The sequence below is a fragment of the Myotis yumanensis genome, unplaced genomic scaffold (genome assembly GCF_028538775.1).
Source record: "Myotis yumanensis isolate MYYU_CA2020_CCGP unplaced genomic scaffold, mMyoYum1.0.hap1 SCAF_7, whole genome shotgun sequence".
NCBI classification, from domain to species: Eukaryota; Metazoa; Chordata; class Mammalia; order Chiroptera; family Vespertilionidae; genus Myotis; species Myotis yumanensis.
The window spans coordinates 81,491,579-81,514,609 of NW_027223758.1; the positions used below are offsets into that span (position 1 = coordinate 81,491,579).

At 45.2% G+C, this 23,031-nt stretch overlaps 1 protein-coding gene across 5 annotated transcripts in view; it reads left to right on the forward strand.

Moving 5' to 3' along the window:
• LOC139014181 (urea transporter 1-like) overlaps positions 1-12,865 on the forward strand; it is a 29,640-nt gene extending 16,775 nt beyond the window's left edge. For 4 of the 5 annotated variants that reach the window (XM_070421076.1, XM_070421075.1, XM_070421078.1 and 1 more), the window contains 5 exons: positions 608-800; positions 2,776-2,923; positions 3,107-3,241; positions 8,612-8,661; positions 10,341-12,865. In XM_070421076.1, the coding sequence (XP_070277177.1) occupies positions 608-800; positions 2,776-2,923; positions 3,107-3,241; positions 8,612-8,661; positions 10,341-10,514 (700 nt within the window). In that variant the 3' untranslated portion in view covers positions 10,515-12,865. Of the gene's footprint in view, positions 1-607; positions 801-2,775; positions 2,924-3,106; positions 3,242-6,383; positions 6,923-8,611; positions 8,662-10,340 lie in introns of those variants that run through there. The other variant, XM_070421079.1, reaches the window with a different exon arrangement.
• Positions 12,866-23,031: the final 10,166 nt, after the last annotated feature.

Below are 23,031 nucleotides of genomic sequence, written 5' to 3' on the forward strand. Positions count from 1 at the left end.
CAGTTTACAGTCAAGGACCCTGAGGAGCAAGCAGTGCCTTGCCCAAGGTCACACAGTTCACCTGCTCAAGGACCTAAAACTCTGTCCCCTTGAGTTTAAGACTTTTTTCATCCAGCCCACATCACCTGCATCCTTTCTTGGATAATTGTTTATCTTTTTAAAAAATACATACACTAAAGACTTGTAGAGATATAGACAAGTTCAAGATCATGTTTACCTCTGAGGGGGAGGGAAGGGCATTTGATCAAGTAGGTCACACATGTGGCTTTACCTATGTAAATAATATTTTATTTCCTGTGTCTTAAGTACTAGAAAAATGTTTTTGAAACCTAGAGGTTTATAGCTCACTGTAAGCAACCCAGGTGTAATTTTTCAAAAGCCAAAGAAACTATGAGTTGATTTTTTTTACTTTACGTAAGAATTATTCTCTCTATAACAGGATTTATCTCAAGTGTGTTTGGATTTTTTGTTTGTTTTTTCTGTGAAAGGTTTTCCAATGCAGCACTTTAGGGGCATATTCAAAAGCCATCCCTAGCAGAGAGATTCGGTTTGTCAACATTGGCTGCCACACGCATATTCTTCCATTCTCTTCTGTTGTTGTTTTTAGTCCAATTTTCTCAAGTGGGTTGAACTCCGTGTTCAGCAAATGGGACCTCCCTGTCTTCACCCTGCCCTTCAACATGGCATTGACCATGTACCTTTCGGCCACAGGACATTACAATCCGTTCTTCCCAGGAAAATTGTTCTCACCCATAACTTCGGTTCCCAATGTCACCTGGTCTGACCTCAATGGCCTGCAGGTAAGATACACGATCTCTTCACATTCCCCCTGGCTCTGGAAGACAGCCAGCGTCCTCCTGGTTACTCATCCATGGGCATCAGAACCTTATAGAGACTCAGTTCGTGGGATGGGGGAGGGGGAGGACTTCCTGTCTTCATTTTGCTAGCTAAAGCATTTGTTCTTCTCCAAAGCTTTGGGCTTTAAGGGGTTTTTTTAAATGACTATTTTAGTCAAAGCTAACTTTCCCTAAGATCTGCAGTGCTAATTCCAGAACATAGCTCCATCGGAAATCACACATTCTATTGCAAACTTGGCCCTTGTTTGGATGGGTGAGATGGGGGCTAGCCACTGATGCAGGGACCTCCACCTGGGGCTAAGCCCTCCGTGACCTGCCAAAAGGACTGGCTGCTTACTGTTTTACCCACCACAGAACCTCTCTGTTCTTCCTTTTCTTATGTTAGATCTCGCAGAATAAGTACAATAATTCTGGGTCTTCAAGCTTCAGTAAGCATCAGAATCATTGTTTTTTAAGTACCAATATGAGCATCATCTCAGACTTCCTAAATAATAATCTCTGGGGGTGGGGCCTGGGAACTGTATAGCAAGCCCCTAAATACTTGTGCTGTGGGCCAGAGTTTGAGAACCACCCTGAAGGCTGTATACTATGTACCTCTTTACAGATGTGCATAGAGAGAACACCATTTTAAACACCTGGTTAACCCAAATAAAGTTCCAGCTCTATCTAATGGTGTTTATTTAATAAATATCTTTGTTTTCATGATTATTAAAAGCAAGAGAACACTTGAAATAAAAAGAAAACCAAAGAAACCCTACTTTTTCTCATGTGCAAAAAACTGGCTTTCCCACTGTGAGGTTATAAAACACCTTTTGCTATCCTCTGTGCTGGGTGATCAAAACATGTGAAAAGCTTACGTAGCCTTTTCTTTAGTTTCTTGCTCAGAAAATGAATGGGAGCATTTGGAAATAACTCAGAAGGAAAATAAAAAGAAACGTATTATAACTCCCCATTAAAAATTATAGTATTCATTGATCGACCTGTAATAGTACTGTCCAATACAGTAGCTGTTAGCCCCATGTGGGTATTTTAACTTAAATGTAAAATTAATTAAAATGTAAGATTACAGTTGTGCTCCTTTGCCTCACTAGCCACATTTCAGGTGCTCGATAGGTACATGCATAGGACAACAAAGGTACAGAATATTCCAAGATATGCAAAGCTCTGTCAGACAGTGCAGGTCGGGGGAAGTGGGGATCTTGTCCTTCCCCTCCCTCTGAACTGCCACCTCAGCATCAGCACTTATTTCCCACCTCACCCGACTCTCCACCCCTGGCTACCTGAGGATTGGTTCTGCTGGATGTGCCTGTGCCAAGTTCTCTGGTCTAGAAGAAACAGGAAGTAATCTTGTGTAGACATGAAAATCCAGCATGGGTGGGAATAATTTAGGCTCCAGCTTAGGGTAGAATCAAACTCATAGTATAGACCTGCTTCTGAATTGTGGATAAGATCACCTGACTTCATTAACCACCAGATTGCATGGGAACAATAATATTTCTATGGACTATAGGGATGCATGGATGGACTGGCCCCAGCATGGATGGACAGTTGAAAGCAGTAGACGTATAAGTGGTGGTCCCTGCCACCCTCATGAGGAGGCATGGGAGATCCTCACAGTGGGTCAGTGGTACCACAGTTACCAAGGCCACGCGTCTGTGCAGGCAGGAGAGCAGGGAGTGGAGGCGGGTGCTGAGAGGCTTTGAGTACACCAGGGAAGGTCTGGTGTATCTCTGGGAATAAAGCAGAAATAGGACTGAGATTTTTCTGTAAAGAGAGAGGGAGAATTTTTTAAATTAATGACACTTATCTCAAAAGATTAGATATGCTAAATCTAAAATTACTTCATATGTGCTTGTGGGTGTCCTATGGGTTTCTGTCCAGTTATTTTAATGACTTATTTCCTAAATTATTTTTGCAGTTACTGAAATCCCTGCCTGTGGGTGTTGGTCAGATATACGGCTGTGACAATCTGTGGACAGGGCTCATTTTCCTGTGTGCCATCCTGCTTTCCTCCCCACTCATGTGCCTGCACGCTGCAATCGGGTCGGCGATAGGGATAGTAGCAGGTGAGCAGGCGTGGAGAGTACCTCCTCCGCCCCGGGTGTTGTTCAGGCACCTTCTGTCCTCCAGACCTTTCTCTGCCCCAAGGGACCAACAGTTGTCAGTTGCTGCCTCCACCCGAGGCCCCTTCCAGAGCACCCTGCCTTGCGTCCGTCCACTGCTCTGACTGCTCCTGTCTTATCTAACAGCGCTCAGCCTTTCGGCTCCATTTGAGAACATCTACTTTGGACTTTGGGGTTTCAACAGCTCTCTGGCCTGCATTGCAATTGGAGGGATGTTCATGGCACTCACCTGGCAAACCCACCTCCTGGCTCTCACCTGTGGTGAGTAATCCGTGCGTCTAGGGGGAGGGGTGCTGGTGACTACGGGATCAAAATCCAGGACAAACAGTACAAAAGGACTGTACGAGACACTAGAGCTGGGGTTCTTGTTTGGGACCCATGCTCTCTAAGTGTGTGACCAGGGCCAGTGACATCCCCTTTCTGGGAGTATTCGAGTCAGCTCTGCCCAGCTAGGTGCTGACTGAGACAGGAGAGCCTGTTGAAAGGTACTCTCCATTTTGTCATATGTGTATATTGGGGCATAGAAACTCAACTTGTCCTGTGTTCTTCACACTAATCATTTGACCCAAGAAATGAAACGGAAATAACTCAAGCTAAATGCAGAGCTATTTCCCCTGGTGACTCAGGTAGAATTTTGTGCGGCCCTTGGAGGATCACCTTCATCCAGCTCTTCTCAAGCTTGAGTGTGCATCAGAATGACCTGGGAGGCTTGTTAAAATGCAGACCTCTGGGCCCACCCGCAGACCCTAGCTCATTGTTAGAGGTGGAGGATGGAGTTTGCATTTCTAACCAAGTGCAAGTGGGAACTGATGCTGGTGCTCTGGGGACCACACTGTGAGAACTGCTGCATTAACCCTTTCTGATCCCTGCATTCTAGCCAGACTCAGCCCACAGAGCTAGACGGGGCTCTGGAGAGCTCCACTCCATCCTTCTCATTTTATCGTTGGGGAACTAAGGCCAAAGGACATCCAGTCAATGCAGTGTAAATGCAAACCCAGCATCCACATTGGCTAACAACCTGAAACGTTAAGCCCAGGCCTTAGGTGAAAACAGACTCCAGTGATTTAGATTTGAAAAACTAATGAACTTCTCAGGCCATTGGGAGGGATGCTTATTTTCTATAGCTCCTGATATTCCTAAATCAATACAAGTAAAAGCACTTAAGATAATGTGCTAGAACCAGCGATTTCCAATCTTTTTCATCTCATGGCACACAGAGTAATGACTAAAATTCAGAATGCAAATAAATATATTTTTTGCTGATCTGACAAAAAAAAATAGGTATGATTTTGATTCCTTCACACCAAATGTGTTGGCTGTTGTCATTTTTTTATTTAACAATCTAAGGGGAAAGAGGTCAGTGTCCCTGACTAAATAGTCAGGTGTTGCATGTTTTAAGCATTCTTGCAGCAGGCCAGTGTGCCACGGCACCACGGTTGAAAATCGCTGTGCTAGACTGAAGGGAATGACACTCCCTGGGGGACAAAGGGGTGCAGGGATAGTGGAATGTGCAGAAATTACTTCAAACCTAATGGGAATATTTGTCTAGGGCCAGTTTATCACCAGACTAAGCAATCCAAAGTGTCTAAGTCATTACTAAAATGGCAGGCCTCGTGTTAGGCAGGATTTAGAATGAATTTCTGCATTGGGCAGGGGGTGGGATGGGACCAAGGTTTTCCAAGGCCTCATTCAATTTTGATTTCCTGGTGCTGCAGCAAGGATAATAAAACTCAAGTGGCCACTTATATGGCATTTTGTAGTCACACAGCTATTTCCCCTAATAACCCTTTCAAAACTTTTTGCTCATTCTCTCATACTTGTTCAGAAGCTTAGGGCAAAAGAGAAGGCTCTAACAGATTATATGGCCACCTGATCTTAGCGGGGTTAGAATCTTTCTTCTGAGATTAGTTTGAGGTTTCAAACCTTTATTTGGAGTACATACCTTTACTTTTCTGTGTTGGCAGCAAATACATATTAAACACTCATGATACAGTCCCGACAGTACTTATAAGACCTGGGGATTTAGACACTTTAGATCCCAGGTAGTTCTTGCTCACAGAGAGTTACAGTTAAGGGCAGAAGCCAGATGAGTAAGAGAGAGAGCCCACAGGAGCCCATAGGACAGTAGAACAAGGAAACATCCACAGTGCAAGATTCTTAGGGGAACACTACAGTTTAGAATCATTGAGATGCACCTCCTAGAGAAGCTGGCTTTTCCATAAGTCCTAAACACTGGGAGGAGAAATTCCTCTTGGTGAAGAGGGTGGTCAGGGCCAGCATGGGAACAGCCTGAGCCCATCTTTAAAGGTCAAGCAGAAACTATTTTGGTCACAAGAGTTGTGGATGAGGTCCTAACAGACTATGGAAAGAGGTGAAACCAAAGATGCTTGAGGATGTATTTCCCCAAAGCAGGAATATCTTCATTATTTTCTTTACTATGGAAGTAACACTGGCTAATTGAACAAAACAAAACAAACAAAAGTTCTATCAATGCAGTGGAGTATGAAGTAGACAGTGATCATTCTTCATCCTACTCTCCGGATAGAACTTTTTTGCCTCCCTCTTATCAGGACCCTGTGATTACAGTGGGTCCATTCGGATGACCCCAGGTAATCGCCCTCTATCAAGATGTCTTAGTCACGGCTGCAAAGTCCCTTTGCCATGTAAGGTAACATACTCACAGGTTCTGGGGATTAGGACGGGGACATCTTTAGGGATCCTGATTCTGCCTACCATGCCTACCTTCCTTTGAGTGGATCAGATTTTCTTTACTAGTTTAGCATAATGGCAGTATATTGAATCAGTTAAGAGCCCACACCCCAGTGCCAAAATTCCAGCTCTGCCGATTTTAATTTTAATAGATGCCAAATTCATCCCACAAAAGCCATACCAATGTCCTCTGCCACCAACAGTGTGTAAAGGTGTCTGTTTCATCACACTGGGTGCTCTCAGTGTTTTTCATTTTAGACATCAAGTTTTGAGACAGACGTCCAGCCCCTCTTGTCAAGCAAATATCACATGTAAAATGCCATGGCAAGTTTCAGCTTGCCCGCATCACCCTGATGCTGTCAAAGAAAACTCAACCTTGTCAGCCAGGGTAAATAAATAACAGTTATTTATGACAGAAGTGCCCTACTAAATGGCTTTTTCAGGAAAGAAGACTTGGCAAACTCTGATAGAGCCTGCCAAAGCTGCCTTCCCTGCCTCTAAACCAGGGAATCCCTCAATTTTGTTATTATATCAATGCAAACTGCAAACACATTTTGTACCTCTTTTGCGTGGCCAGGATATGATGGTAGGACTCACACATGGTGGTCTGTTGGGAGGGACATTGTCTATGAAGAGTGGAAATCTAGTCTTCCCTTCAGCACTCAAGGGCCTTTTCTCTCTCTCGACTATCCAGAACACTGTCAGGGTCATCAGCTACAAACTGTGATGTGCAGAACTTACCTCTAATGAAGGCTTTGCCAGCCCAACTCAGCAAGTCTTAGTTGATGGGCAGCTGCTATTAGATAGTCTGACACTTACTATGGACAGAAAAGCAACTTGGAATTGGAGATCACTTAGAACACCAAGTTCAATATAAGACTTGAACACAAACTTTGCAGGCCAGAAGGGAGTGGCAAGAAATATTCAAAGTGATGAATGCCAAGAACCTACAACCAAGATTACTTTATCCAGCAAAGCTATCATTCAGAAGTGAAGGTCAGATAAAGAGCTTCACAGATAAGGAAAAGCTAAAGGAGTTCATCACCACCAAACCAGTATTATATTAAATGCTGAAAGGTATCCTTTAAGAAGAGAAAGAAAAAGAAAAAGGTAAAGATACAAGTTATGAACAACAAATACACATCTATCAACAAGTGAATCTAAAAATCAAGTGAATAAATAATCTGATGAACAGAATAAACTGGTGATTATAATAGAATCAGGGGCATAGAAAGGGAGTGGACTGACTATTCTTGGGGGGGAAAGGGGTGTGAGGGATGCTGGAAGAGACTGGACAAAAATCGTGCACCTATGGATGAGGACAGTGGGGGCGGGGTGAGGGCGGAGGGTGGGCTGGGAACCGTGTGGAGAGGAGCTATGGGGGGAAAAAAGAGGAACAACTGTAATAATCTGAACAATAAAGATTTAATTTAAAAAAAAACAAGACTTGAACGCCAAGATTGTGCCTTTGAAGTGCAATAGGCATTAAAAGGAGAGAAATGGTGATAATGTCTCATGTGCTCAGGAAATGTGTCAGAAGAGCTGGTACTCAAGAGAGCAAGGATAGAGTGTCCTTAGTGCTTCACTGAGGGACAGTGGATATTTGTTGAATGAGTGAATGAATGAATGAAATGGGGGGGGGGGGATAAAATTATGGAAACCAAGCACAGAAATCCTTTCAACCCTTCTGCTCAGAGCGATATCTCAATCCTGTGAATGACAGGGGTGAGTTGACAGCTGCTGTTGTGGAAATACACTATTTCATTTGAGATTCACCACCTCCTTGTAAAATACACCTCCAAGTTACCTTGTTACAGACTATGAAACTAGATTCTGAGAAGTTAGGTGATTTGTTGTACAACAAACAAAATAGCAGAGCTTGGATTTGAAGTCCAAACTGGTTCCAGCGACGAGCCTTTCCCACTAGCGTGAGACAATTCAGATGTGAAAGAATTAGGTATACTGTTGAACAAAAATACCAGGATAAAAAGACAAAATATTGATAAAAGGATGGAAATGAGGATCACAGCGTTCCTCCCACCATTTCCTGTCCCGCCCCCCAAGATAGCTGGTGTGATTTCTCACCAGACAGGAAGACTAGGTGGTGAGTATATCTCAGTGTGTGCTGGTGGCCCAAGGGTGTGTGCAAATCATTCCTCAGGCTGCTTCCCTGAGCCCCCTCTTCAGCCAAAACTGAAGAATTAATGATTTGCTAGTTGAGATCTTTGTTTTTGCTGTTTTGCATTGAAAGATACACATACACTCAGGTTACCTACTCTAAGATTCATGCTTTACTCAAAGTAAATTTAAAAATAGCATATTTATTTATTGGCTTGTATGCCAGCCTTAATGGTATTTGGAAAAATGTTATTCTGGGGAGGAATTCCACATTTGTACTCAGTTTCTGCTGATCTCTGAGTTACTACCTTCTCCTTTTTTTAATACCATGATTTTTTTGGTAACTGACTTAATTTGAGAATCCCAGATGCAGTATAGAAACCATACTACCTCAAGAAACATTCATAAGTTTCATTTTAATTCTACTCTGCCTGGATAAAATAACAGGAAAGTTTATTTGCTGTGGAAGGATTTTTTCATAAGTGTCATCAAAGCAGCAACAAGATAGTAACCACAGAAAAGATACCTTTATTGAGTACTACTGTGTGTTAAGCCCAAGCATTACCTCCTTTCATGCTTGCACTGGCCCTGTGAGAGAAATGTTCCTATAACCTCTGTTGTACAAGTGGTGGAGTCTGGATTCAAACCCAGAGCTGCTGACTCCAAACACATACTTGCAACCAGGGTTCTGGGCTAGCTGGCAAAATGTGGATGTTTACATTCCAAGGGATTTATACCACAAGGCAGCCTTTCCCACAATGAAATGAAGCCTACCAACCATTGTTCTCTCTTCTTTTTCCGTAGCCCTGTTCACCGCCTACCTGGGAACCAGCATGTCACATCTGATGGCTGTGGTGAGTTTGCTTTATCATCAGCATGACTGGTCAGCTTTCCGTGTTATGGAAACCCTCCTGAAGCCCATGTGGGTGGTGTCCCAGGGCAGGATCCATGACTGGGACAGCCACCACTTTCCCTTTCCTTGCACCTGTCTGTCCTCACCTTCCAGCATCACGGTAAATTTTGGTCCAAATTAAAGTCACCAGGCTTGTTAAGAATATCAGATTGCTTAGTTTAAGGAAGTGAAATTGAGGTTGTATAATACAGTACCAAGTTTAGACTCTAACTGTTAGTATCAGGAAGTTGACTTTAGAATATATTTTACTGAAACAGAAAGCCAGGACTATGTAGTAGTTGAGAAAGCAGGAAAGGGAGGAAAGATAATTAGCTAAAGACTCAATTTTTTTTAATCAAGCCAATCATTTTTCATATCCTTTATCTTATTTTAAGTCCCCAGTCAGTCATCAATAGGATTTACTTAGACCCATGTCCTGGATTAATTAATGAATAGGCAAAATCATTGTCCATTAAGGGTCCCCTGCCACTCTCTCCTCTTTCTTTTCAGCACTATCTGGCCCTTTGACTTTCTTTTTCCCCTTCCCTGAGGAATCCAGTATGACTATTCCAGGACCCCCCTCCCCCACCTCCCAGTGCCCTGGACTTTCTCTCTTCACCCCCCTTGCAGGTGATGCCGAGCAGTTTCTGATAGCTCCATCCACGTGGATGTGATCATGGCTGCTAATAGGTCAAGACAGTAACTAGTCCTCTCAACAGCAGAATAGAGAGTTTATCTGGGAGGGTTGTCTGGAGACACAATATCTTTCTGGTAGAATGTCAAAGCACCATTACAGGCGTGACAGGCAGTGTATTAGAGCATTGTGGGGCCCTTCCCATCCCAACAAATGTCCACAGACATCAATCCACAGACCAGAATTGGACGGGCTGTACAACAGAGTCAGCTAGGAAGGGAGATTTTCAAAAACACAGACCCTTAGGCCCAGTTCCTTGGAATTCCTGATAAAGTGGATCTGACCTGGTGCTTGGACATCTGTGTTTTTAACCCCCTTCCCAGATTATTCTGATGTGCAGCCAGGTTTGGGTACCATCACACCTATGGGGTCCTTGCATAGGGCATGTGGTGTATGCTCAGAATCTCATGAGTCACCATGGATAGCACAGAAGAGAGACTTACCCTCAAGGAGCTTAGAGTCTATTTGGGAGACAGAGTGAAAAAGAAAGATAGCAAGTAGAGTCTAAGACCTAGTCTGGGTGGAAGTCAAGGGGTAAAGAGGTCACTCTGGGCCTTGTGGATGTGATGAATGGTCGGGAGCCATTGGGGATTTGCCAGGTGTCATCTCTGTGCCAAGTATCGTCTTTTCACATCTGGTATTAGAAGTGTAAATGTCTGAGAACAAGGGAAAGATATACAAGATGGAAACATAGCTGACCCCCTGAAAGAATGGATGATGACATTTCAACTGCTAAAGGCCCTGAGCTCAGACTCAATCTCCATGGGCATAAGCAGAGTCCAGAGCAATTCCACACCGCCCCCCCGCCCCCGACACACACACACATCCCCTCCCCACCCCCATGGCAAATCCCCAGCAGAATGAGGATGGAGTGAGAGGTGGTGCTGTGTGTGGATTAGCTTTCCGACAGGATCTCAAAGGAACTCGTGCTTGTCTCTTCTCCTCAGGCTGGACTGCCATCTGCCACCTGGCCCTTCTGTTTGGCCACACTACTGTTCCTCTTGCTGACCACGAAAAACCCCAACTTCTACAGGATGCCCCTCAGTAAAGTCACTTACCCTGAAGAAAACCGTATCTTCTACCTACAAGCCAAGAAAATGTTGGTGGAAAGCCCTCTGTGAGAGCAACCTTCATCCACAACGGTGGTCACGGTCATTTCTGACTAACTGCCCCAGTTGGCTTCCAGTCTCAGCAAATCGTTGTTTTTCACTAGTAACCTCTTTCCTGCTAACCCACCAGCTATCTGTTCTTAAGCTCATTTTGCAGTTTTCTCTTAGACTTCAGGGACATCCCTAAATATGTGAGAGACGCATCGGGACCACACGCTCTGGCTATGGAATGTTAAACCCTCGAGGGGCATTGGCATGAAGACTGGAATGTATTTACAAAGCCAAAATGCTCCAGCAGAAAGAGGAACTGAGACTAGAGCTAATTATTGATATTTATTGATGTTTTTTATGTTTGTTTGGCTAGATGGTGTTAACAGTATTAAAAATTAAGCTCTGTAAACCAACTAAAGCCTTAAGGAAATGGAATTCATGGTCATAAAATCGAAGTCAACCCCGAAATCTCAGATAAGCTGTTTGACTTGTGAAAAATCAATGCAAGTTACACATTATAAGCTGTGGTCAGCCTGGCGAGGCCACCTGATTGCTGAGCTTGCTCCCGGCTCCTCAGCAGGACGGCCTCCGTGTTGTCAATGTGTGGATTTCACTTGCAGAAGATGGTTGTTTCTTTTCAGGCTAACAGAGCTGCATTAGGGAGAAAGAATTTCTGTCAGTCAACATTATTCTATATTGTTACTTTTCTTGGAGATTGCAAGGGATTTTTTAGGTAGAGTTTATTATCTTTTTTCTTGTGAGAATGGATTTGTCTTCAATGAGATAAGAGAAGTTCTTGGCTTAACCAGTTCCTAAATAGTATAGAAAGTTACATTTTTAAAAAGATTTTTAAAAAATTGATTTCAGAGAGAGGAAGGGAGAGGGAAAGAGAGATAAGAACATCTATGATGAGAAAGAATCATTGATTGACTGCCTCCTACAGGCCCCCTACGGGGTGAGAACACACAACCCAGGCATGTGCCCTGACAGGGAATTGAACACGGCAACCCCCAATTGAACACAACGCCCAACCAACTGAGCCACAACGGCCAGGGCTAAAAAAGTTACAGTTTAATAAAATATTGGGCATAGCTATTTTTACTTTAATCCTTAAATTAATCTTGTAAATGTCATGAATGTGTAGAATTAAGTCATCAACAACTGAGGGCCCTTTAAAATCATGTTTTCAATTCCTTTGAGGATATCTTACATGTTACAAAGACTGAAAGTTACAGTGAGATTGCTTCTAGGTGTTTAGAAGTTGTTAAATTTTGACTTTAAAAAATGTATTATTTTCTGAACACTCAAAATATTCTCTCTCAGAAACCAATGATATTTGAGCCACCAAAAAGACATCCAGTTAAAGGATTCTCCCATTCTTCTTCTTATAGCCAAATGGGCTGGAGATGGCGGTAGAAAGTTCTGCCAATCCTCTTCTGCTTCCGTTTGTATCAGTTCAATATGGAGAATGCAGAAAGAGAAACTGTGGAATCTTAAAGGATTTTCCCTCTTCGGGTTTGCAGTGCTCCAGTGCAAAATATACATGCAGCTGGTATGGCTCAGTGTTTAAGGGTCAACCTATGAACCAGGAGGTCATGGTTTGATTCCTGTTCAGGGCACATGCCCCGGTTTCGGGCTCAATTCCCAGTGTGGGGGCATGCAGGAGCAGCTGATCGATGATTCTCTCTCATCATTGATGTTTCTATTTCTCCCTTCCTCTCTGAAATCAATAAAAATATTTTTTAAAAAATACTTATATATACAGTTTGCTGAATCAATAAACATGCATAAAAAGGGAAGTAAACCTACAAATACTTTAGGGAGAGTTCACTTCTTCCTTTTCTCAGGAAAACAAACATTGTTCCAGTTTAAAAACCCTGTGACCAAAGCCTTTTGCAACTGTCATAGAGTCACGTATATTCCTGTGGAAAAACTAAATTTTCAGTGTTTGAACTGAAATCTCTCTGGTTAAGGAATCTGTGAAATAGGGCTTGGGGGAGGGGGCGCAGGACTAAAGGCCAGCATGACCAAGGATGACCAGGAGGAAAGAGCCTGGGCGGTGAACCAGAGGCCTCTGAAATGTCTCCAACTCGGATCTTCAGAATAGGCCTCCCCAGTGTGCTAATTACAGGCCTTCTCCCGTGAGCTCACACAGACTTGTAAATAAGAACATTTCAAAGCCTTGTACATTGTCTAATTTAAAAGGTATTGATTTTCACAAGCAATTTTTGTTACTAAGTATTAGCCTGATCTTAGTATTTTTTGCGTTTTCTTAGGGAGCACTTGTATTTTTTTCCTATTGTCTGTAATAACAAATTTCTTTGTAAGAATATGAATAAATTATAATCACAGCTCAGTGTTGTGTAAATCTTGTTTAAAAGTCGCATGCCTTTTATAGCTATCGTGTATATTGACAATCACATGGGCAAGTATGTGTTGCTTGTATCTTGAGGTGCTAGAATCCTACTCATTTCTTATACTTGTAGGAGCACCAGAGGTGTATTTGAGCAAAGCCTGTTCAGTTCATATTTATGGGCCCATCCCCTGGGGTATCCTCTCAACTATCATTGTCCTCTCACAGGGGTGAGAATGGATACTAAGAGCAGTTATAGATGTTCAGGGAATGCTCCTAACACTAGAGATGAGAATGCTGAGAGCCAGTTTCCATGCATTCCAGACAGGCTCTGGGCACCCCATCAGGGCTGACGCTGGGCCATGGCACGCCTCAGGAGTCAGCTCTCTAGGACAAGCCCTTCGGCCTCAGCTTGTCTCTACCACTTCTCTTCCACCTCCTTTCATCCATGGTTAGCACACTTGAAAGAAAGCATGGTAAGAATGGAAATTTACTCCAAGTTCAAAAGTAGCCCAAACAGGAAACAAAAGGAGGCCACACAGTGCTGGCCCATTGCAGTGCCCTTGGTCGAAACAAAACCTCCCCTGCCTATTGTTTCAAGATAATAAATTTAGGAGAGTGATCTGGTCATTAAATGTCCCCTTTGGTCTGAGGTAGAAAATGGAGAAAAGGTCTTGAGATTCTTCTGCTAAAGATTCCAGGCATCGAATACCTCACCTGTGGGAGTTCCAGGTCCAGATTTGCTTGTTTCCCTCACACCTGATTAGCACAGAATACGTTGAGCTGGAAAATTAAGTTCCACTGAAGATGAGGATTTTCCCAGGGGGCTTATTACAGACAACCTTGCAAGAATATTTTTTTAGTTGTTAAGTACAGAACACGGTTTTATGCCTATGCATGTTTTCAGCCTTCCCCCTTACCTAACACTACCTTCCAAAAGGCTTTAATCTTTAGAGTTAAATCTCCCCCTTGAACAGGCATTGACCACCCCACAGACCATTGTTGGCTAAAACAATTAGCAATGTAGATCCTGAAGGAATCTAAACAAATAGAATAACTAATAAACTTTTAAAGAAGTGAAGATAAGTCCTATAAGAGTCTGCTTGCACAGTTCTTAAAATTAACTATAAAATACATACAATAGATCAGAACCAATATATGCAAAGTCATCTAAAAGAAAAGATTGCTCCCAGGTCTGACCTTAACCCTATTACGTATTAACCAAGTAGATATTAACATATCTAAAGCAACTTAAGTCTGATGGGGTAGCCTATTAACCAGGACCTTAGGCACTGGAAGCAAGAATTGGCAGGGGTCTTCAGCACTAAGGTGGTGGGTCACGAGCAGGAGTCAGGGGAGATCTCTGTGTGGGAATGGGTGTGCTGGGGTATCATGGTTTAGCAAATTCAATCATTTAAGTCGTGCAACTATTGCCCCTTGTCTGCTTGTGCACTCACAAGCTATTTGACTTTCTGTGCAGACTTGCCTTCTAGGAGGGAGGAAATGTACTTGTCCATACTCATGACCATTTATTACATAACTAGAGGCCCAGTGCACAAAATTCATGCATGGCGGGGGAAGGGGGGGGGGGGGTGGAATCCCTTAGCCCGGCCTGCATCCTCTTTCAATCTGGGACCCCTCAGGGGATGTCTGACTGCTGGTTTAGGCCCCATCCCACAGGATGTTTGCTGTCCAGTCTAATTAGCATATTATGCTTTTATTATTATAGATGGGATTTGGGACTGCAGTAGCAAACCAAACAGTCAAAAGTCCTGCCCTCACTAAAAAACTTTGTAAGGTGAACTAACAAGTAGCCACAGGATGGGGCCTAAGCCAGCAGTCAGACATTCCTCTTGCAATCTGGGACCGCTGGCTCCTAACTGCTCACCTGCCTGCCTGCCTACCTGCCTGATCACCCCTAACCACTCTGCCTGATCGCCACGAACCACTCACCTGCCTGCCTGATCACCCCTAACTACTCGCCTGCCTGCCTGTTGCCTCTAACTACTCGCCTACCTGCCTCACTGCTCCTAACCACTCTGCCTGCCTGCCTGATCACCCCTAACTGCCTCTGCCTTGGCCCCCTCTGCTGCGGCTTCGTTCGGAAGGTTGTTTGCTGTCCAGTCTAATTAGCATATTATGCTTTTATTATTATAGATGGAATTTGGGACTGCAGTAGCAAACCAAACAGTCAAAAGTCCTGCCCTCACTAAAAAACTTTGTAAGGTGAACTAACAAGTAAATAAGTAAATGGAGTAACGTGGTGATAAGGCTGAGGAAGAAGTAGCCAGGCAACAAGGACCAGTGGCTTCTTCCTCCTAAGAAACAGAAGACAAGAACTTATTAATTACCAGGCAGTCATACTAAATAGGATGCTTTGGGCAGTAAGTAACAGAATACCTGTCTAAACGTGCCCTGTACAACAGGAGTTTCATTCCTGAAAGTAGGAAGTTCTTTTCCAGGTTTGGTGCAGCTGCTCAACAATTATTATCAAGGATGTAATCTGTTCCCATCCTCCTCACCATTCTCAGAATCCTCAAAAGACTCCACTTTCATCCTTAGGCTGTTGCCTCATGGTCCCAAAATAGCCACCTTGGTTACCGACATCACACCAGGAAGGAGGCAACAAGAATTGTAAGAGAGTCATTCTCTCACGTCTCTCTTTTTATCAGAGAGGAAAATCTTTCCCAGAAGCTCTCCCAAAATACTTCTATTTATTCCTTTTCAGCAGAACTGCGTCACATGGCCATTGCTGGCTACAGAGGAGTCTGGGAAACCATGCATTGTCAACCTCTACTGTAGCAGGTGAGCTCTGCCATATTGCAACCAAAGCAGGATGAATGGCTACTGGACAGGGAGCCCCAGGAGTATATAATATCACCATACACCATACCATACCTATGTGCCCAGGTCTTACTGGTTAGAGCCAAGTAGTGACAGATAACACTGTCTACTGTGGGATTCACAGAGGTTAGGACAGAGACCTAGCCCAAGATCATTTACACAGAGATACTTGGTGGAGTACTTGCTGGAATAGACCCAGAGTACTTTAGAATACCCCAGCTTCATACAGGGTTTTGTAGCCTCTGACTAACAAAATTCTAAGCAAAGGGTGAGACAGCCCGTGATAATGATCAGAGCAAGGAAAGTTTGGGGTCACTTCATATTCTAATTAGTCCTCTTGATCTAACATGGGAAGCCTCTAAATCATTCCACATCGGAAAGCCTCACTGGAAATAGTTGAGTTTCAATTCAGTTCCAGTTCAATGAAACATTGAAAACAAGTGTCCAATGTATTCTGCTTCGTGGTTCCAAATAAACAATGAGAAAGTCAGTTTCCTCTTTGGGTTGGGTTCATTGGATCCTAGCCCATAAAGGTTTTGAATTATATCACAGTGACATGCAAGGACTTGAAAGAGATGAAATGAAACGCAGAGGAAAGTTGGCACAGTGCCAAGAAATCTGGCTAAAGTTGGGCCTCTGAGCCCACAGAAAACAATGGCAGCGAGGACATGAGTCAGTGGCCCGAGTGCAAGCACATCTTGGGGCAACAAGAGCACACACAGGCCGGCCGCGGGAATGGCCAATTCAACAGGGCGCCCTTTCTACCTGCTTCTTCTGGGGACCTCCTACAATGTCTACACCTGTCTCATTTGTCCCACCTTTACCTTCACATTCCTCATGGACAGTATCCTATCACCTGCAGCCCTCCCCCTCCTTCCCATCACAGGGCCCTCAGAGGCTCTGACACACAGACCCCGGGGGCCTGAAGAGCCCCTTCTTCAGCATCCTGGACCTGATTGCTCAGTACCCTTGCCAGACCAATTGTAAAGTCTATGACTGTCACCTTAGTATACATTTGGTCAAACAGTTCGATGCAAACAGACTCTGCATGCCTACAGCTGGTTGTAATTTAATGCAAAGCATTATTTCTTTTCAGGTTACAAGGTAGGCTCTCAGGACCCAGGACTCAGCGTTGGGTGCATAAGGGGCGTGCATACACCTGGTATCAGATTCAAGGCAGTCACACCTGGAGCAGATCAGGCAGACACCTGCATGGTCTGAGAGGTACCAAAGCCCTAAGATGCCTTCACCAAGAACCCCCCATGGCCGAAACCAGTTTGGCTCAGTGGATAGAGCGTTGACCTGCGGACTGAAAGGTCCCGGGTTCGATTCCGGTCAAGGGCATGTACCTGGGTTGTGGGCACATCCCCAGTAGGAGATGTGCAGGAGGCAGCTGATCGATGTTCCTCTCTCATCGATGTTTCTAACTCTCTGTCTCTCTCCCTTCCTCTCTGTAAAAAATCAATAAAATATATTTTAAAAAAAAAAACCCATGGAGCCTAAGATTTCTCCTTTGAATTCTCAGTAAAAGCGCATTATGCTGTGACAGCAACAACTCATTAAGATCTCAGATATTAAAATCCTTGTGGAACTAGTTTATCTGGTCTCTTCCTACCTCACAGTTGCAAGAGCAAATCCTATAGGAAAAAGATTCTAGAAATATTAGTCTTGATGAGCAAATCTAAGGAAGGCAGTCCTCCAGAACTAGAGCAGTGGTCATGCAAAGAAAAGGAAAGAGGAGGAGGAAGGACATACAAGAGGAACCAAGGACAATGCATGGTAAACACATTCCTTGTTGAGCACATCAGAGTGAAGGCAGAGCCAGGAGGCAAGGACCAAGGAATCCAGGTATGAACCCTGCCAGCAGTACAGTCTGTGGGTCCATGTGAGTTAAGAAGCAGCTTCCCCTCTTTTCTGCCATTTAGAGTGTGGTTACTTTCTCTTCCCATAATCTTGAAATCCTAGTTTGCCGGCCTTCATGGCCACTTGTTTTTATCTTCCCAAACTACTTCTGACCTTCTTCTGGTAACAGTACCTTTCTTTCCTTACGGGAACTGCCCTTTCCCCGATAATGGGGTTCTCTTGGAAAATTATCAGCCTCAATACTCACTATCTGGCCAATACTCAAACCTGGCCAATCAATGTAATCCAATTTCCTGCCCACAGGGATTGGCCCAAGGGATACCCACCTGACCCAAACTGAGCCAATCAGGTTCTGCCCTGCAGGAATCTTAAATCTGAGCAGAAACTCCAGGATAGAAGGAAACTGGAGCTGGGTCTGACAACAGTGATCTGGAGAAAGGTCAGGAAACACTCAAAGCCATCTGGCTTCTTCCCTCACCCCACCAGCCATGGCCAGGTTACTATTACTTTCACGTAGATCCGCGTATCCTCCCAGTAAATTCAAGTGGTACCTAAATGAATCCGAATCTGTTTCTGTTGCAACCAACAACCAAAACTGATACAGAACATTGCAAGTGACATACTTAGAATATCAAATAAGATGAGTCAAGAGGGGGTGGGGAGCTAAAGGAGGGTCACCCCTGACTCCCGCCATCGGGTTGGGAATCTGATAGTCCTTGCTACATGGGATTAAACCATTTTTTAAAATTTATCTTTATTGTTGAAAGTATTACGGATGTCCTTCTTTCTTTCCCCCATTGACCCCCTCCATCCTGCTTCCACCATGGGGTTAAACTATTAACTGATGTATATTGTGATCCAAACCGTATGTTCCCACAGCTAAAGCTCTAGAAAAGGCTTGGCAGGAAAATGTCAGGATATTGAATTCTCTGGCTACTTTTCCTGGCTTACATTAAAGCAGGATGTATGTTGAGATTCTCTTTCTGCCTTTAACAAATGCAGCAGACCCCTGCGGGTTGAAGAATTGTGAACTCCGCCTGTGCGGTTTATGAAGCCATTGTCTCCCAGCTCCAAATGCACCTTCTGTACTCTGATACCGGGGCTGGGGCTCTACAACCCACATTTCTCCTTTGCCTGCTGGTCCTGCTCATAGTGTGTGCCAGAGGGAACTGGGAGGCAGGGCGAGGGGAGAGGGATTTGCCACTTTCAGCAGCAGTTTCCAGTTTCTTGTCACTCTCCCATAACCTGACCTGCTATGTGCCCTCGGAGGTCCCTGCCTCCACTGAGTTCTGTCCCTGCACTAAAATCAATGTCCTGACTAGGAAGCAGAGGAAGAGAAATGGGGAGGTCTGGTCTTCAGGCCTTTCCCAAATACATTCTATATAAATTCACTCATTGCTGAAAAAGGTTAGCAATTCCTGGCCATTATTCTGTGTCACTTACCGAGGGACAGCCCAGGGACAGAGGGAGGACTGGCTCCTAACCCAGGCAAGAAGGGCCCTGTCCTAAGCCTTCATGCTTTAAAATGTCCTAATCTGGCCTCCCTGTGGCCCTTACCCTTCCTGCCCTCCCTCTCCCCAACCCTCACCCCGCCCCCAGCCCCGGACAAGGAGCCATGGAGACAAGAAGACACGTCCACCTAAAGCCTGGGACCTTCTTCTAGACCTAAAGCACCTAAAATCACATCATATCCTGCCGACACGGCACATAGCTTGCTTCCCGGGCCCAACAGGGGCCATTTCCTGAGTCATTGTTCTGAGTCAGCACTGTTTTAGGTCACACACCCCTTGGCCCATGGTCCTGCTAAGAGACGGCTGGTGGGGGTGGGGGATGGGGTGAACAGAGCTTGGATGTGCCCACCGAGTTGTCCATGTGGGTGCAGGACAGAGCCAAGTGGGAAGAGAAGGGGCAGAAGGGATGGACCCGGGACCTCTATGTGCTCTTGTTTAGGAAGAGCCCGGCAGGAAGCAAATCAGCTCTGGTCCCTGGATCTAAGGCAAAGGCCAGACAAAGCCATCAAGCTGAAGTCTGAGGAGATGAGCTAAGAGACAGAGCTACCAGGCTGTAGATTTAACTGTCATAACTTACTGGTCAATAACACCCCTGCATGTAATCAGTGAGAGGGTTTTTTTGCCAAAGATCTCTAGGCTCCACAAGCAGGAGCTTCTGATGGTCAATTCCAAAGCAAACCTGGGCCCCAGAGTCCATGCCAGGAGGGAGCAGAATCCTGTGCAGTGCCCTCAGGGGTGGCCAAAGTGAACCCCGGGTGGAGGCTCCAGCAGGCGGAGCACAGGGAAGCCACAGTGGCCCACCGTGGACTCAGTGGCCAGACAGTGAGTCGACAAGCATGTCTGCTGCTTACTAACCATTCCTGACCAGCAGGAAATGCTGGCCTTTGGGCCACTGGCCGTCATCTCCTGTTCCCTTTCCCCTTTTTAAAATAGAAGTTTTCTGGCTATCCTGTCCCTCCTCTATAATGGCCATGTATTGGGTGTGTTGGGGTGGCACACGCAACCCTTGCAAGGTCATGTTCAGATCTAACGGGGTGGAGTATTCCATAGGCTTCTGCTTGTCTCCCAAGGGAAAGGAGGTATAAACAATGTGGCTTTTGAAAAAAAAAAAATACATTTTGTGCGGGTTTTTTTAGAGAGAGAAAGAGGGTGGGAGAGAGAGAAACATCAATGATGCACGCCCCCTACTGGGAATCAAGCCTGCAACCCTGGCATGTGCCTTGACAGGGAATCGAACCAGTGACCTCTCAGTGCATGGGACAACGCTCAACTGACTTTAGCAACACTGGCCAGGGCAGAAACATAGTTTTCCCTTAAACAGGGACATTTTTGAAATTGTCCATATGTGAAAAAGGGTGTGTGTGAGCTGGGCAGCCAAGTGACTGTTAGCTTATCCAGTGTGTTCCCACTTCCCACCCCTGACCCTTCTGGTCACAGACTTGAACCCCTGACTACAGAGGGAGGCCCATGAGCCAAGTTAGAACAATCACTGCACTTTACCACAGTGATTGGTTCTGGAAGGTCACGTGACAGCAGCTGCCAATCTCAATTCTTCTGGCTGGAGCTCGTGGGAAAGAACTCCTTTTCTTGGTGACACAAAAAATGTGAGTCCAAGGCTCTCAATGGCCCTGTTCCCCACTGAGAGAGAGAGAAAGGGAGAGGGAGAGAGAGGGGTGGGGAGAAGAAAGAGACATCGATGTGAGAGAATCACATCCATCTGTTGCCTCTCACACATGCCTTGACAGGGGATTGAACCTGCAACCCAGGTATGTGCCCTTGACCAGGAATCAAACCCAGAACTTTCAATGTGAGAAGGGGGTGGGGGATGACATTCCATCCACTGAGACACACTGGCCAGGATAGGAGGGTAATTATTTTAAAGATGGGAGACACTTGAGATCATTGAAATGACTTCGATTTTATTGAGGACTCTTATGTGATTTCATTTGAACCTTATAATAACCTCATGAGGATGTTTTCCCATTCTACAGATGAGGGAACTGGGGCTGGGGCTAAATGGTTATTAGATGTACAGAGGAAATTGGGGGCAGGGTTTGGAAGAGGAGACAATGCCATTCTTTCCTCCCTATACTCCCACTGCCACTCCACCATACTGGGGTGGGAGGCAGGGAAGGGTGGAGAGAAAGAAGGAAAGAGGACTGGGAGGGAAGACATGACTCCCAAAGTCTCTGTGAGGTGCAGGAACTGTAGACACTCTATCTCCTTTAATCAAATCCCACCAACCCTCTGAGGTAAGCCCTGTTGGAGTGTCATTGTCCCCATGAGGAAGGGCTCTGAGGGTGAGAAGGATCACACCTTCGCTAGGTCACAGAGGCAGCATCTGGGTTTGAACTTGGGTCTGCAGATGTTGAAGTGTCTGTTCTCAGCACTTCCAGTGAGCCCTCATGTCAGACTCCCAGGCCTCTTCTCCAGTGACTGCTACCTGGTTTCCACACCCCACATCAGGCTGCTATGAGCATGACTTTCATTCCATCTGTGCCTTCTCAAATCCCAGGGCCCCGCGTCTCACACAAGGTCAGCAGGGTGAGGCGATATGCCTGGAGGAAGGGAAACTGAAGGATAATGCACACTAGGTCCTTCCATTTCACCCATGAGAAGTAATTCAAAAGATTTTAGCCCTGGCCAGTGTGGCTCAGTTGTTTGGGCATCATCCTATGCGTTGAAGGGTTGCCAGTTCAATTCCTGGTCAAGGCAGCAGATATATATATATCTCTCTCTCCTCTCTCTCAAAAAAAAAAAAAAAAAAAAAAAAAGGAAGATGTTTATATCAAAAACTAGAGGTCCAGTGCATGAAATTCATGCGGGGGGGGGGGGGGGGGAGGTCCCTCAGCCTGACCTGCACCCTCTCCAATCAGGGACCCCCTCGGGGGATGTCTGACTGCCAGTTTAGGCCCAATCCCACTCACAATCTGGGACCGCTGGCTCCTAACCACTCGCCTGCCTGCCTGCCTGGCCGCCCTCCAACTGCCCCCCTGCCAGTCTGGCTGACCTCCAACTGCCCCCCTGCCGGCCTGGCTGCCCTCCAACTGCCACCCTGCCAGCCTGGTTGCCCCCTAATTGTCTGGAAGGAAGTCGGACGTCTGGAGGATGTCCAGTCACCCAGTCTAATTAGCATATTACCCTTTTATTAGTATAGATATACATGGAAACATTATTACATAGCACCCAAAAATCACATGAACTTCCATGAAATGTCTTGCTTGCAGTCACCCCTTGAAATTCCAACCGGCTCTTGTTTAGAATATTTCAGAAGAAAACTATGAAAAACAACTGGCAAGCAGGATAAAGAGCTTAGCATGAAATTCCAGAAATTCCAGTCTGTCCCATTGACCGTCCAGGCTTAGCTAACCCCCTGCCCACAAGAACCTGACTTGACACCCCCTGTCCATCCCTTAAGTTTTCCCCTCATCTCCTTTGCTTCCCCTGCAGCCTGGAATGTCTTCTCCTCCAGCTCATCTTCCATGAAGTTCTCCAGGGTCTCCGTACCTCCCCTCTGCTAAGCTCTGGTACTAAGCCTGCACTTGAGATGTGCACTGTTATACTATCTGTCTGTAGTGTAGGGCTTGTCTCGGTAAGCTGCTGGACATAGGGACTGCATCTGATCCATCTTTGTGCCCCCACTACATGGAGCAAGATGTCTCTCTGGACAGAGATCGAGTGGTACCCACGGGTGTGTCAGGAGCCACCTTCCAGGGTGCTTGCCTGCAAAGCTGCTAATAAAGATGCACTCCCTTAAGTTAAAACATAGCCCAGCCAGGTGGCTTGGTTGGTAGGAGCATTGTCTCGTGCACCAAAAAGGTTGCGGGTTCGATTCCCAGTCAGAGCACATACCTAGGTTGCAAGTTTGGTCCCTGATCAGGATGTGTATAGGAGGCAACCGAGTAATGTTTCTCTCTCACATCAATGTTTCTCTCTCTGTCTGTCTCTGTCCCTCTCTCTCTCTAAA